Here is a 16,689-nt window from a genome sequence, read left to right on the forward strand (position 1 = left end):
TATTTCAAAAAAATCTCAGAGTAATTGGAGTAATCTCTTGAGTGAGGTGTTTAGTTGAAATCATTCCTTCTGACTTTTAATTCAAGAAATGTTAGAACAACATAACGAGTATCAATATCAAATTATATAAAGATCTCTGACTTGCTTCTTCCAAACCAATTTGCATGTCATTGTATCCATTTCTTGTCATTTTACCCTGAAACATGGGTATACCTATTTGTTTGATTTTAATTTTAGTTTCTTGAATAAGTATATTGTAAAAGTGCAGGCACATATGGATATAATGGTTTGTTTGATTAATTTAATTTTAGTCTAGCTTTCATTGACTTGAATCAGTAGTGGGAAGAAATTTATGCTTATATATGAACAGTAGAAGCCATTAAAGGGGCAAAGTAGTTAAAATTAAAACAAATACGGTGGAGGTACGAGATAGCTGTAGTGAACAAAAAGATATGATGCAGGACATATTATACCCCTAAACAAAACAAAAGATACGACAATACGACAAACAGAGGATGCAACATGATATAACTGAAACAAACAAAACATATATAAAATAAGGTTGTTGTCTTGGCGTCCTGGTAATCAAACTTTGGTGATACGCATATATTCCTTCCTTGATGGGAGATCAACCGTCTGGAAGCCTTGAGAGAACATGACTTTGGCTTGGTCATTGGTTACAGTAGGGGAAATGACAACAGGATCCCCTGACTTCCAGTTTGCTGGGGTTGCAACTTTGAACACAGAGGCCTTCTGCAAGGACTCTATCACCCTCAGCACCTCATCCATGTTCCTCCCAGTAGTTGCAGGGTACAGAAAACTCAGCTTGATCTGCATTACCCCACCAATGTCACCAACATAAAAAATATACGAACTCATTAGTTTAACAGGTAGAAAATAGAATGACACCTTCAGATCTGGGCCCACGATATGAAGAGCCCTGGAGGGTAGGTTTCCAGTGGAGTCTTTCTCATCAGGGTCAACCATGTTCAGTTTCTTGATGATTTCTCTCTCGGGATCAGAGATTATTGGATAATTCACTTTGCAACCTGGCTGCATGCAAACACAACCACAGTAACAGTATATTCATATTAGGATGAACTAGATCTGTGTGTTAAAAGTGTGAAATAAACTCACAGTATAGGCTTCGATGTCTTTGATCCACTCCTTGTGAGATTCCACATCATCACAGGATAAACCCAATAATTTCACTCCTCTCTGAGAAAACTCACTGGAATATTCAGCCATTTTGCCAAGCTCGGTGGTACAAACTGGGGTAAAATCACCTAAAATGTACATTTATAAAATCAGCAAAACCATGAAAAAAAAGAAAAAAACTGATATAAAAAGAAGAATGTTTAGAAGAAAACACTTAGAACCTGGGTGAGAAAAGAGGATGGTCCATGCATCAGCACAGAAGGGATGAAGTTTGATTCTGCCTTGAGTTGTTTGAACATCAAGGTCAGGAATGGTGTCTCCGATGGTAAGGCCTGGCATTGCTTATGAGTTTTGTTTGTGTGGTGGATGAGGATGAGTGCGATTCAGATTATAAAGAGATGAGAGTTGCTTGCATGCAGAGTACGTGTCACCTTCGATACTAACGAGGTGATTGTCTTTTTGCTTACTTGACATTTAACAGGGAAACTATTTCCACGTACACCTTAGCATTATCCTTTTCCCGCCCTCTTCTTATTATTTTGTAAATTTTAATTTCTTTTTCTTTTATTACATCCGTTGTGGTGATACTATGAAAAAAATAACCGTTTTTCTTGTGACACTAAAAATTTTATACAAAACTGTGCAAAGAAAATATATATAATAACTAAATATATAGTTTTACAAGAAACTTAACTCAACTTAATTAATATTGAACTGTTGAAAATACCTTCCTAATATGATTAAAGTGGGAGAAATGGTCTACATTGTTTAGAAAAATGTAAATCGTCATCAACCATTTAGTCTGTATTAGAGTTGACTATCCCAGAATAAACAGCATGTTTTGATTAATATAAATTTAAAAAAATTTGTTGATATAACTTATGTCTAAAAAATTTCTTATATTTCATATTATATTTGATCCACTAAAAAAGATTCATTTTTAATTACTGAATATATTATTTAATTCTTTTTATAGGATTGATACTTTTATATGCTGTTATGTGCTGTAAGGATTAGTTCACTTCATCTATAATAAACATGTCATAAATACCATTTAAAATAGGTTATATGTTTCAATTTAAATATTAAAGACAAAATTTATAAATAATTAAATTTGGTTGTGTAACTATTTGTATATGACATATTAATGTGTCGTGTTATTTATTAGAGTTTACAAAATTTATAAATAATTTAATTTAAACATTTTATTCAAAACCATATTAATGTGTCGTGTTATTTATTAGAATTATTAATATTAATATTTTATTTTCTAAAATTAAATAATAATATTTTATAACTTTTAGTATGAGAATGTATTTAAATTATTGTATTTTTAATAAAATATATTTTTCACACAATAATAAATTAATTAAAATAAATAAACTAAGTTTAAACTAATTTTAATAATTATTAAAAATTCATCTATATTATATTAAAAAATAATATTTTACTATTAGTTTTTTGTTACATATTTTGTTATAAACTATTCTGTAAAGCATAATAATTAGAGATCTGCACATTTTCAATCTCGTCTGCACCTCAAACTTTGTTAAAAATTTTAACTTTGTCCTTCTGTCACTTCTGAAATAAGAATATTTGACTAAAATTTTTTTTTTATGCATTTTATTTAAAAGTGTCAGAATTTTTTTACCTATCTTTTCAATTTATTTAAAAATTAAAATTATGGAAAATTTAATTTTTTAATTATTATTTTTGATAAATTTTATACAAATTATTGAATAATGGGTTAAATATGTTTTTAGTCCCAACGTTTTTGGGTTTAGTCCCTATTTTAAAGTTGGCTTCATTTTTATCATTCTGCTTTATGAAACATGTAATTTTTAGTTATTCGTAACCAACAACAACGTTAATTGTCACGTGCAAAGTCAATTCTAATTTTGTTTCTAACTATAATTAAAATTAAAACAAAAAAATTAAATTGTAGGGTCATAAAGAAGGGCATTACCGATGACCCTACTCCGTCAGAAATAGCCAAAATATCGTCGGTAATGCCTCTATTATCGACGAATTAGCAATGGTCATTTTTATATCGGTAAATCGTTCGTCGCTAACAATTATCGACATTACAGAAGGTAAAGGGCTTCGGTAAATACTGAAGGGCAAAAGCCTTCGGTAAGTCCTTCGGTAAGAACTAGACAAAATTAAGTGATATTTGTATTTGTTATCTAACCACACAAACCTGCATAACATGTTCACAACACAGACAAACCTGCATAACATTTTCAAACCACAGATAGACCTCCATATTATACATCCCAAAATCATCCAATCATTAATGGAGTAAACAACAATATAATAACATCATTTGTATTGTTGAAATTTAAGAACTTGTATTTGTAAATGAAACATGAAACATAAAAACATAAAACAATATGTTCATCTAGCAAATGTAATGAAACAAAATCATAATGTAACATCCAAATGTTCGAACAACTATGTTCAGTAACAAAATAAAACTAATAATCTACATAGTCATTATCAGAATGATCTTCATCATCCTGCTGCTCTATAGATGGCTGGACTGGTGTGGGCTGAATTAGTGTGGGCTGGACTGATGTCGGCTGGACTGATGTGGGCTGCTGAGGGACGACGGGTGACAGGGAGGGTCATGGTTGGGTCGGAGGGTGGTGGAATCAATGTCTGAAGCTTCAGGCAGCGCTCTCATGACCAGGGACTTAAAGTTTGTAAACTCGTTTCTCAATTCAGTGTATTCTTGTCTCAAATCACGATTTTCCTGGTCACGTTCTTGTAGTAGCTGTGTCAAGCGCTCGACGACCTCGTCAGTAGTTGTGGTTGAAGCAGAAGGTTGGTGCTTTAGAGTACCTCCTCTTGCTGTTGTGTAGTTTGCAGCCAATTGTCCTGCATTGTACACTCGTCCCTTTTTCTTCCCACCCAACATTGTGTCCTACAGATGTCGTTGTCTTCATTACTCACATCATCCGGTGTAGAAGCTGACCCATGTTCAGATCTAACCTGTGAAAGTCTTGTAGAAAATTCTTTCTGTTCAAACATTAAAAGTTAGGGAATGATACAGTAACATAAATAAAAATTACTACCTAGTAGTAGCAATGTTATTTGCTTACATGAGTCTTTTGAGACCTTTCATCAACGAATTCAGTAGTTCCCTTCCGAACATGAGTCAGTGCAAAGATCTCATCAACATGGACCGCCCGTACTAAAGCTTGTGCCTGTAACATAATTTAGAGTTAGAAGTGTACATGAAATAGAAAATACATATGTTAATATGAAAGAAACATAAAAGTAATGAAGGTTTACCATACGAATGACATGCTCATGAACCGTGATTGACCACCGGCATGCAAGATGCCACCCTTTTTAGAAGCTCTGTTCTTTTGGGCTCTAGCACACGTATTGCGAAACTCTACTGAATTCCAATGAGTGAGTAAAGAGTTCCAAATGTGCTCGCCCACCTAGTAAGGCCGCTCCCCTGCCAAGCAGCCATCCCTAAACATCTCTGACAGCCGATGAGATGCTTTATTGTGAAAATTTCTTTGCATAGCAGTTTCAAGTCCAAGTTTCCACTACACCTTCATCTGTTACAATAAACAAAAGAAACATTGATTAATGAACATACTAAAATAACAATGACAATTAGTTTAATGGGTTGTTCACCTTATAACGCTGCCAGAATGGCTCTTTGTCGTCTACAGGTATTGCTCCCTAAGTAGGCCATGGACTCAAATATTGTTGCTTAATTGATCGTGTGATTGCCTGGGAAGGACCCTGGATGAAAAAAAACCTGCATATAAAAATATAAAAAGTCAATCACATTAAGGCAAACTTAAAACATCAAAATAATTAAAAAAAGGGATTAAAGTCTTACCCTCGACCAAAAGGCTCAATCCATGGTCGATCATGGAGAGGCGGGTCAACAGCATCACCAACTGAATCTGGATCAGCAGATGTTGTGGCGGTCTCAGAAGCCGGTATAGAAGATGAAGAAGGTTTAGAAGTAGGGTCAGGGGGAGGAGTGGAAGTAATAACCATAGGGGAGGAAGAGTGTCTACTATAGGGGGAGGACAAGGGTCTGCTGTAGGGGAGTAGGAGGGTGTACTGGAGGGGTATTATGAATGTCGTCTACAGCTAAAAGAGGGGGGGGGGGGGGTCTGCTGCATGTGATGGTCCCACAGACGATGGACTGGGGCAGCAGTGGTAGGTAATGTAGCAGGCACCCTAAGTACATAGTGTGGTGCCTGCCGTTGCCTCTTTTTAGGCCTTGCTACCCCCTTTCCTTTATCAGGACGTAAAGAACCTTCTCCTGTCATTACTGCATTGAAATGGTTACAAATAAAGTAAAACAATAGAAAGGACTAAGGAAGGATCAATACAAATTAAAGTGAATGTAAAATAATTGCATACAACTTTTAAGATGGTATTTTGCATAACTCAATTGGAATGTTTTTGAAATGCTAGTTAAATTTGCTACAATAGATGTCCAAGATTCAATCATCGTCATCATCATCGTCATCATCATCTTCATCTTCTTCTTCTTCTTCTTTTTCTTCTTGTCGTCCTTGTATTGGTTCTTCTAATTCATCTCTATCACCATTAGGGTCGTGCAATGCTGTTATACATTCAACTTCAATAATTTCTTGTTCTTGTGACATTTGGTCAAGTTGGTAGGCGACATCTTCCTCAACCTCATTTGAGTAAATGTAACCTCTAGGCTTGGTTTGTATTGCAACAACCTAACCACGTTTGTCAATATTGCGGAATGGTGGATATGACACATAATAAACCTGTTTGACATTAGTTGGTAGAATGAAAGGATCAAACGGTCGATATCTTAATCTCATTTGCAGTTCAACAATGTTAAACCTAGGATCCATTCTAGTACCAACTTTAGAAGGATCAAACCATTCACAATAAAAAGTACTATTCTGTTTTGAGAAGTAGTGTTGTTGTACTCTAGCTCATATATTTTATTAATGATGCCGTAGAAATCATCATAACCACCCTCTATAAGACCCTTGACGTACACAACACAATTTGTTGTTTTCTTTCCTTTCGACCATTCATGTGTATGGAATTTGTAACCATTGGTGAAGTAAGTGTGTCATTCTTTCACACATCTCATTGGCCAATTGGAGAGATGTCTTAACTCTTGAATCGTTGGAGTTAATGCCTGGTTAAAAACCTACAAAGATACCAAAAATTTTTTACAACAAGAGTCAAATTAACCTTGCTCAAACCATAGGAAAAAGTACGGACCTGATTTTTGAACCATTGAGGAAACTCTGAGTGTATTCGAGCATAAGCATTTTCTTCTGCGACTTGCTCAGCCACAAGAAATGAGCTGGTACGAATGAAATGAATTAGTGTATAACAATTTAACCATTGCAAAGGTAACAGTTGGATGATGACATACTCAAGGTACGACTTAACTTCACTACAATTGATTAAGACATGGACATGAACATAGTTGAATTTAGCATCAGTTAACCAATGAGTGAATTCTTTCCCTGCATGACGGCCTGATTGTCGAAAAACTGATAATGCACCTTGACATGATTCAGCTTGCCATTGCATTTCATTTCTGACATTAGTGAGAGACAATACGAAGCTTTTGATATAATGTAAACAAAAATATGTTATCTCTGTGTGCAAGTAAGCTGCACAAATTGATCATTCTACTCTAGCTTTATTTTTAACTGAACGTTTGGATTCTCCCATAAACCTTTCAAAGGGATACATCCACCTGTATTGCACCGGTTCCCCAAGCCAAGCTTCATATGCAAGATGAATTGGAAGATGCTCCATTGGATCAAAGAATGCAAGAGAGAATATTCTTTCTAATTTGCAGATAATAATTGGAATATTTTCTTCCATCTTTCTTAGGGAATTTTCCTTTAGTGTCGTGCAACACAAATCTTTAAAGTTACTGATTTCTATCAATGGATTTAACACGTGCCTTAGCAAATAATTGAATGCAAGAGGGATGAAAGTTTCCATGAATACATGACAATCATGACTCTTCAACCCTTGAATAGTACCGTTCTGAACATTGGCACATATGGACAAGTTAGAAGAATATCCATCTGGCATTCTAAGCTCCTTGATCCATCCAGAAACTATTTTTTCCTCGTCTTTTGACATGGTGTAATTTGCTTTTGGTTTGAACAATCGGCCATTAGCTTGCGCCTTCAACTCTAAGTCTTTTCACCCACAAGACAAAGGTAAATCTTTTCTTGCTTTGTCACTATCTTTTGTCTTCCCAATAACATTCATAATTGTGTTGAAGACATTGTCAAAGAAATTTTTTTCTATGTGCATGACATCGAGGTTATGTCTTAGCAAGTTGTCTTTCCAATAGGGAAGATCCCAAAATATGCTTCTTTTAGTCCAATTATGCCACTCCCAAAACTCTTCTATCCTATTCTGAGCACATTCAGACACTTTTGGCAAGTCTTTCACTCTTCTCCAAACGTGTGATCTAGTAAACTTTGGCGGGGGCATATCCGTTTCAAATTGCCCTTTGTGAAATGCCTTTTTGTTTCTTCTAAAGGGGTGATCAATGGGAAAGAACCGTCGATGATAGTCAAACCAACTACTTTTCCGACCATAACTCAATTGGAATGACTTTGTATGCTTCATCCAATGTGGACAAGTTAATCGTCCATGCGTGCTCCAACCAGATAACATGCCATACGCTGGAAAGTCATTAATAGTCCACATCAAAGCTACCTTCATAAGGAAATTTTGTTTCCTTGAAACATCATACGTCCAAACACCATTCCATAGCTTCTTCAAATCATCAATCAAAGGCTCCAAATAAACATCAATCGCTGATTTGGAATTGGATGGACCTGGTATTATACACGTTAAAAACATGTAAGGCTTTGTCATACACATCTCAGGTGGTAGATTGTATGGGGTAACTATCACCGTCCAACATGAATATGGTGATGCAAACGCCTTAATGTACGGCGTAAACCCATTAGAGCATAGACCAAGTCTCACGTTACGCGGTTCACTAGCAAAGGATGAATGTTTACGATTGAAGTGCTTCCAAGCTTCACCATCAGAAGGATGACACAAAACTCCTTTAGTTTTGTTACCATCATGACATGTCATGTGTTGTGATGTTTGCATTGAAGTAAACATTCTTTGTAATCTTGGAATTATAAGCAAGTAGAACATGGACTTTAAGGGAATTGGTTTTTTTTGCCTCTGTCCTGCATGCATCGTTTGATGTCGAGGTGAGCCACAAAACTTGCATTCAACCAACAATGCATCATTTTTGCCACTCTCATTGTCATAGAATAACATACATCCATTAATACAACAATCAATCTTTTTGGCTTCCAATCCCAGCTTTGAAACACATATTTTGGCTTGATAATAATTCTTCGGCATAGAATTGTTTGGTGGTGTGAGATCTAACATCAATTTTCTAAAGAAGTTCAATGCTTGATTGGGAACGTTCCAATTAGATTTACCAGCCATGAGTCTAATGCACACTAGCAATTTTGACTCAAATGAACGTTCAAATACAAGTTGATTTGCATTTGTCAGTAAATTGTAAAAACTTTGAGTGGTTTCATTTGGAGACTCTTCATCACAACTATCGTTTGCTTCTTGTTCAGCATGTCAACAAAGAACATTGTCGACCATCTCTTGCATATAGGCAAATTGATCTATCTCAGATGTATGTACAATAGTGATTGAACCTGATCCAAGCCGTTTTTCAGCTGCAGTGGAGGTAGAAGGAATTTATTCACCATGCAATGTCCAAACTATGTAATTAGGCATGAACCCTTTTTGGTATAGGTGAACTTTGACGACTTCTTCTTTCAAAAATCCTTGTACATTCGCACTTGATGCATGGGCATTGAATCCCTCCATCAAGAGCATAATATTGATATCGTCGAGCAGTCTCCACAAACTCTTCAACTCCAACGACAAAAGCTTCCTTCAAACCTCTTCTTCCACTATAACAATGGTCATACATCCATGCACGATGTTTGGGGAAATGGGCCATGTTCTGTGACAAGCCAAACAAAGATAAACTTAGCCAAAACAACAACACTCCATGTGACATAAGAAATAAACCTATTACTACTTAAGTCGAACATGCAAGGCAATTAAAACACTACTGTGATAGGCATACAATAAGGGTCATGCAAAGAAACGTCCTTAGTATTTAAATGCCTTAGACATCTTAAGGGAGTTGTGTATTTAATTTGGGGGAGACAACTTATTATTAGTGAAGTCCTCTTTTATAGAGTACTTACACATATTTTGTAGGTTCTAAGTGTTTATAGTACTTTTACCCTTCTTATTCCAATGAGAATGTGGATCATAGGATTTTAAATGATTACTTAACTTAATCAAGCTGTAGCCTAATAAATGAACATATAATATACATGAACATACAATATATACATCAACATACAACATATACATGAACATACAATAAACATGTATTGTGATCAATTTCTCACCCTTTAAGCAAACTTTTTTAGGTTCCAGCTACTCAAACTTTAAGTTTTACCTAATTCTTTGCTTTTGACTACTTTCCTAGCTTCATTTGACTAATTTAGAGTTGTTAGGATGTTTACATTACTTAAAATGAGTCTACATTAGGTGAATTGACAATTTCTCACCTTATAAGTACACTTTTTAGGTTCTAAATACTCAAATTTTGAGTTTTAGGTTATTATTTGCTTTTCACTACTTTTCTACCTTGATTTCACTACTTTAGACTTGTTAGGATGTTTACATACCTTAGAATGAGTCTACATTAGGTGGATTGACAATTTCTCACCTTATAAGTACACTTTTTAGGTAATAAATACTCAAACTTTGAGTTTTAGGTTATCTTTGCTTTTCACTACTTTCCTACCTTGATTTCACTACTTTAGACTTGTTAGGATGTTTACATACCTTAGAATGAGTCTACATTACGTGGATTGACAATTTATCAACTTATAAGTACACTTTTTAGGTACTAAATACTCAAACTTGGAGTTTTAGGTTATTCTTTGCTTTTCACTACTTTCCTACCTTATTTCACTATTTTAGACTTGTTAGGATGTTTACATACCTTAGAATGAGTCTACATTAGGTGAATTGAATATTTCTCACCTTATAAGTACACTTTTTTGGTACTAAATACTCAAACTTTAAATTTTAGGTTATTCTTTTCTTTTCACTACTTTCCTACTTTGATTTCACTCCTTTAAACTTGTTAAGATGTTTACATTACTTAAAATTAGTCTACTTTAGGTCAATTGGCATTTTGTCACATTTTAAGTACACCTTTTAGGTTTGAAGTAGTGTGATTTTGAATTTTAGGTACTTGAACCATCTAGAGTTGTTTCTTACCTTCATTTAATAAGTTTAAACTTGTTAGGATATGAAGACTACATATTCTTAGCCTAGTTTAGGCCAATTTCTAATTTAGGTTAGCTTTTACCTTTCTACTTCCCAAAATTGACTCAAAATTGGTGGCTTTGGAAGTGATTTTGTGCCTAAGCCATTCTGACACTTTGCTAATCTTTTCAACAGTTTTAATTCATTAAAATACTCTTGTTTGAAGTCTAATTAGGCACAAAACAGAACTGCAACTCAGATTCACTTTGCAAGTTCCAAAAATGGCTCAAATATGATGGTTTGACATACTAAATTGCATACAGGTCATTCTAACTTCATATGAATGGTTCTAACAGCTTTAATACATCAATTTAGACTTGTTTAAACTTCCAAACATCACATAATCACAACAGAACGAAAAATGACCTATAATGACTTTTTACTAGAATTTTTAAGGTTTTAAGTATTGTGATTTTAAGTTTTAGGGAATTCTTTGCTTTTGACCACTTTCTTAGCATCATTTCACTACTTTAGACTTATTAGGATGTTAACATTACTTAAAGTTACTCTTCTTTAGGTTAATTGCTAATTTGTCACCCTTTAAGTGAACTGTTTAGGTTGAAACTACTCAAACTTTGAGTTTTAGGTACTTGTTTGCTTATGAGTAGTTTTCTACCTTCATTTGACTACTTTAGACATATTAGAATATTAACATTAGTTAAAATTAGTGTACTTTGGGATATTAAGCATGACAAGCCAAGGAAAACAAAGAAGCTAAAAAGGATAGAAAAAGAGGTGACTTTCACTATTTCAGTTTGTTCATGCTAAGCATTTTAATTATAGCTTACTTATATGCAATGACACTTCCTTGAGTCAATTTGATCACTGTTCCAGTCCTTGATTCATGCAGACTTGATTTTGGTGGTGTTGTAAATGCAAATTCTGCATAATATGGGTTATTACGTGTCAATTTTCGTGCTGATGTGATTATGTGTTATTTGGCAGTTTAAACAAGTCCTAGATGTTGTTGTAAACTTGTTAGAACATTCAAATTGAAGTCAGATTCATCTATGTGCAAAATAGCATATTCAAACCTCATTTTTTAGTGAAATTGGGAAGTAGAAGGGTGAATATGCTATAAAGTTTGGTTTTGAACCCAATTAGAGTTCAAACAAGTTTAAATTGGTGAATTAAAGTTGCTGAATGTATTACTAGAGTGTTAGAATCACTTGTGCACGAATTCACTTTTAAAACCACCAATCTTGGGTCAATTCTTTTGGTGGAGAGCTGAAAAACAGAAACTAATTTGCTATTTTGTCATGCAAATGCAATTTGGATTGTAGCAAGACCTGGTTTAGTGCTTTGAAGTGAAAATAAATTATCAAAAGAATTAATGCAAGGTGTTACAAAGGTTTTAGAACCGTGCAATACAGTTTAGAGCAATCAAAAATCAAAAACACCAAAACTGATTTTCATTGCGGCATTTCATCAAACAATTTCTGATTTTCATCAAACAATTTATGATTTTCATCAAACAGTTTCGAAAACACCTGGTTTCAATCTGCATTTCAATTATCTTACTTTCCTAATTTGTTCTAGAACCATTACTAGGATCTAATTGTGTGCTTCCTTCATTTCTACACCCTTTTTCATTACTTTAAAGATATTTGGCTTCGTAAGTGTCAATTTTAAAACCAATTTTTGGTTGAAATTTGTTGCAGTTAACTAATGTCTTTGGTGATTGTTTTGGTTGATTTCAATGATGTTGTGAAGTCCAATTGGAGAACTCAAGTTGCAGAATCGTTCCCCTACCAAGGTAGCATCTTAAGAAGTGGAGAGGAATGTGAATTTTAGAATTCAAGTGTGTTGTCCAGAATGCAAAAGTGTGAAAATTGGCAACTCCTATAGCCAAATTTTGAGATACAAGCCAAATAGTTGAATGATGGTGAGATTGAATGTATATCATCGAAAAGAAATTTGTTAGTGGAGTGAAAATGCCCTGAAACAGTTTAGAAAATGGATTTGAGTGGATGCACATGAAGTTAAAATAAGGTTTAATACCCAATTTTGTCCCCAGTTTGGTTCGGAAATCTCAATTTAGTCCCTCTATATAAAAGTAATTGTAATGGATCCTTACTTGTAATTATGTGAGTTAAATTAGTCCCTTCCGTTAAATATAGGCAAACGGAGTTAATGGGCTGATGATGTGGCAGTAGTCACTGATTAGGTGTCAACACGTAATTGAGATTGTGCTACGTGGTGTTAGGGCACCTGATTTTAAAGTTAGGGCACCTAATTGGAAATTGGGGATAAAATGATTTGGGGGTAATTTGTTGCAGATTAGGGCATTTTGGTGTGTGCGAAAGAAGACAGAGGCAGTGATCGCGGGAACCATTAAGTTTAAGACAAAACATATGTTAGTGGACGACCATTCGTGGAGATCGTGTTGGTGGGGTAAATAACGAAAAGCGACTTTCGAAGGTGCGTTTATGGTAGGTTTTGTTCTGTGTTTGGTTGCTTTCGGTGTGGTCCCCCCAGAACTTTTGATTTTTGTATGGTTTGTCTGTGTTGTGTGCCCCAATGTCAATGCATTTGCTTTGTTTCTGTTGCGACATTGTCATTGTGGTCCCCCTTGATAGTGTGTGGTACTGTGTTGTGGCATTTTCTTTATTTACTGTGATAAATGTGGTTTTGCTTTGTTTGAGTTGTTTATGGTCTGTACAGTGATATGTTTATGCTTTGTTTTTTGGTTAGATATCATTTGGGTTAAGGGTTAAGCATAGATTAACTGTGAACAATTTTTATATTAGATAATATGGCCAACTCAGACATTGAAGTTGTGTTTCACCATGGAGGAAAATTTGAGAATAATGGGACATTTGGATATCACTATGGTCAAACCACAACTTTAAAAATAGACCCTGATCGATGGAGTTATTTTGAAATATTAAGCATTCTAAAGGAGATGGGTTATAGGAATGTAAAGGACTTATGGTATTCATTGGGTCGTGGTCCTGTATTAGAAGATTGTTTGGAACCTTTATTAGATGACAAGGGTGCTTGTCATCTGATCAATATTGCTATGTTGAATGGTGAAGCTCACCTTTATGTTATACATAGGGTGTGTGAACCTGAGTATCTTCTGCAGTTGGAATACTTTTCTGAACACCAAATTGATAGACCTAGTGGTGAAGGAGAAGTTGAGAGAGAGAGTGCTGATTTGGAAGTTGATAGACCTAGTGGTGAAGGAGAAGTTGGGAGAGAGAGTGTTGAAAAGGAAGTTGAGATAGAGATTGGTGAAGCAGATGTTGAGGCAGTGGGTGAAGCAGAGGTTCAGACAGTAGCACCTGAGGTAGAACCTGAATCAGAAGTTGATCCACAAATGATAGAAGTTGAGGTTGATGTACAACCTGAGGTAGAACCTGATATAGAGGCTATGGTAGAAGTTCAGACAGAGGCAGTGATTGATGTACAACCTGAGGTAGAACCTGAATCAGAAGTAGCCCCAGAAATGATTGAAGTTGAGGTTGATGTAGTGGGTGATGTAGAGGATGTCGTAGAATTACAATCAGAGCCAGTGGAGGATGTTGGTGTGGAGGCACAGGTTGAGGTACAGGATGTTGGTGTGGAGGCACATCTTGAGGTACAAAGTGATTCAAATGCTGAGGGAAATGGTGTGAATGTAGACGTGCAGTCTGATGTGGAGGGGCAGGCAGAAGTAGAGGGTGAGGTAGAGGGTGAGGTAGAGGGTAATGGAGTAGAAGCTGATGAGTATGATGTTAGAAGTTGGAATGGGTCCGAAGAGTGCGTGTCAGATGTTGTGGGTCAAAAGGGAAATGTCCTTGGACTGCATATTGTGCATATAAGGCAGCTGAAAATACATGGCAGCTAAGGAAAATAGTAGACAACCACACTTGTAGTAGAGAATTTAACATCCGTTTAATGACTTCAAAATGGTTGAGTGGGAGGTTAGAGAAGACTATGAAAGACAATCCAAATATTAATCTGTATAACCTCCATAACAAAGTTTCTAAGAAGTGGGACATTGGTGTTTCTCAGTCCACAACCTGTAGGGCAAAAGCAATGGCTTTTAAACAAATAGAAGGTGATTTTAAAGAACAATATAGAAGAGTGTATGACTATGCCAATGAGTTGCTTCGTTCAAATCCTGGTTCAACTGTCAAAGTTCATGTTGAACCTAATGAGGACACTCCAATTTTCAAGAGACTATATGTGTGTTTGAAGGCCTGTAAGGACAGCTTCGTGTCATGTAGAAAGATTATAGGTTTGGATGGTTGTTTCTTAAAAGGGAAATTTGGAGGTGAGTTGTTAACTGCAGTAGCAAGAGATGGGAATGACCAAATGTGTCCTTTGGCCTATGCTGTTGTGGAGGTGGAGAATAAGGACAATTGGAGTTGGTTTCTACATTTCCTCATTAATGATCTTGGTGGTGTGGAGATTTCTTCAACCATCACATTTATGTCAGATCAACAAAAAGTGAGTAACTTACTACCATTGGCATTTTTTTTTTATCTTTTAAGCCTTCATGTCTTTTATTTTAAATTGTATACCTTCATGTCAATAGGGACTTTTACCAGCATTACAAGAACTTCTCCCTGGTGTGGAGCAAAGGTTTTGTGTTCGGCACATCTATGCTAATTTCAGGAAGAGGTTTCCTGGCCAGATTCTAAAACGTCTACTATGGAAGGCAGCAGCATCAACACACCCTCAAACATGGGAAGCAGTGATGAGAGAAGTTAAAGAGGTGAATCCAGACGCCTTTAAATACTTATTAGCCATTCCACCAAGGTATGTCAATCCACATGCCTTTAAAATTCATTGTTCCTACTAATTGTTCTTTGTTTTCATAGCTGATATTTTGCACTTGTTATTTGTGTAAGTAGATTTTGGTCACGGTCAAGGTTTACAAGTAATGTTGTTTGTGACACCTTAGTGAATAATATGTCCGAAGCATTTAATAGTGTAATATTACATGCAAGAGGTAAGCCCATCATCACAATGATGGAAGACATTCTCTGTACCTCATGAAGAGATGGGCAACAAATAGAAACAAAATAAGTACATATGAAGGTACCCTTTGTCCAAAGATTAAGAAAAGATTTGACAAGGAATTGCACTTGACTAAATACTGGATCCCTAGGTATGTTGACATCACTACATTACCATTTGACTTCTTTATGTATTCAATTTTGTACTATAAACCGTGATTTGTCTTTTAAAAATTTGCAGTTGGTCAGGACAAAAAATTTTTGAGGTCAGACACATTTCAATGATGAGTGACAAGTATGTGGTTGACATAGATAAACTGGAATGCAGTTGCAGAAAGTGGACTTTAACAGCTATCCCATGTTGTCATGCACTAGCTGCCATGATATTTATCAACATCAATGGAGAAGACTACGTCCCACATTGGTTTACAAAGTCAACCTACCAAGAAACATACATTCCAATCATTTACCATGTCAACGGTCCTCAGCTATGGGAAAAGACTTCTCAGCCTGATGTTTTTCCTCCAACTAAAAGAGTGTTGCCTGGTAGACCAAAAAAGAAGAGAAGGCTAGAGGCTTGGGAGCTAAAGAAGGATGACACACAACTCAAGCAAAATGGAACTTGTAAGAGATGTTCCATATGTAGACAGCTTGGTCATAAAAGAAATAGTTGTCCACAAGCTCCTCCAGCAAACCAAACTCAATATCAATCAACTGAGCAACCTGAAACCCAAGCTGAACAAAGTCAGCCAATTACTGGACCAAGTCAGCTTACTCAATGCGTTTTGGAACAAACTCAGCCATCTACAACACAAGTTTAAAAGTGATTTAGGACTGACAGTATGTTTAGGTTAAGTATGTTTAGGTTAAGTGATGGCTATTTTGTAATCACAGACATGTATTTTGTTAACTGTCAGACGTGCATTTGAAGTCCACTTTGTAATTCCAATGACAGATTTTGTTTTCTTTATGATGTAATTATGAATGGTGTTTGGACCTTTGGCATATCAATTTCAATGACAAATTTTGTTTGGATGTTCATTTCACAAATCCAATTTCTCATTATATTTTGATCACAACTTCTGTTTTGATTATGATGTCATTATGAGTGGATTTGTTGGACAACTCCTTTTTTGATCACAGCTTCTGTTTTGGTGTTTGATCA

At 35.5% G+C, this 16,689-nt stretch overlaps 2 protein-coding genes across 2 annotated transcripts; one reads left to right on the forward strand and one right to left on the reverse strand.

Moving 5' to 3' along the window:
- Positions 1-379: 379 nt before the first annotated feature.
- Positions 380-1,538, reverse strand: PER1 (1-cysteine peroxiredoxin 1). The gene is made up of 4 exons (XM_047292157.2): positions 1,380-1,538; positions 1,138-1,286; positions 910-1,053; positions 380-831 (listed from the first exon to the last, which is right to left on the reverse strand). Exons 1-4 carry the CDS (start codon positions 1,495-1,497, stop codon positions 586-588), a joined length of 657 nt encoding a protein of 218 aa, XP_047148113.2. The 5' UTR covers positions 1,498-1,538; the 3' UTR covers positions 380-585.
- Positions 1,539-14,457: 12,919 nt separating this feature from the next.
- Positions 14,458-16,345, forward strand: LOC148205949 (uncharacterized). Its single transcript, XM_088105784.1, has 3 exons — positions 14,458-15,012; positions 15,101-15,324; positions 15,766-16,345. Exons 1-3 carry the CDS (start codon positions 14,458-14,460, stop codon positions 16,343-16,345), a joined length of 1,359 nt encoding a protein of 452 aa, XP_087961910.1.
- Positions 16,346-16,689: the final 344 nt, after the last annotated feature.

This window comes from Vigna umbellata, chromosome 1 (assembly GCF_029865625.1).
Source record: "Vigna umbellata cultivar VRB3 chromosome 1, Vumbellata_1.0, whole genome shotgun sequence".
Taxonomy (NCBI): domain Eukaryota; kingdom Viridiplantae; phylum Streptophyta; class Magnoliopsida; order Fabales; family Fabaceae; genus Vigna; species Vigna umbellata.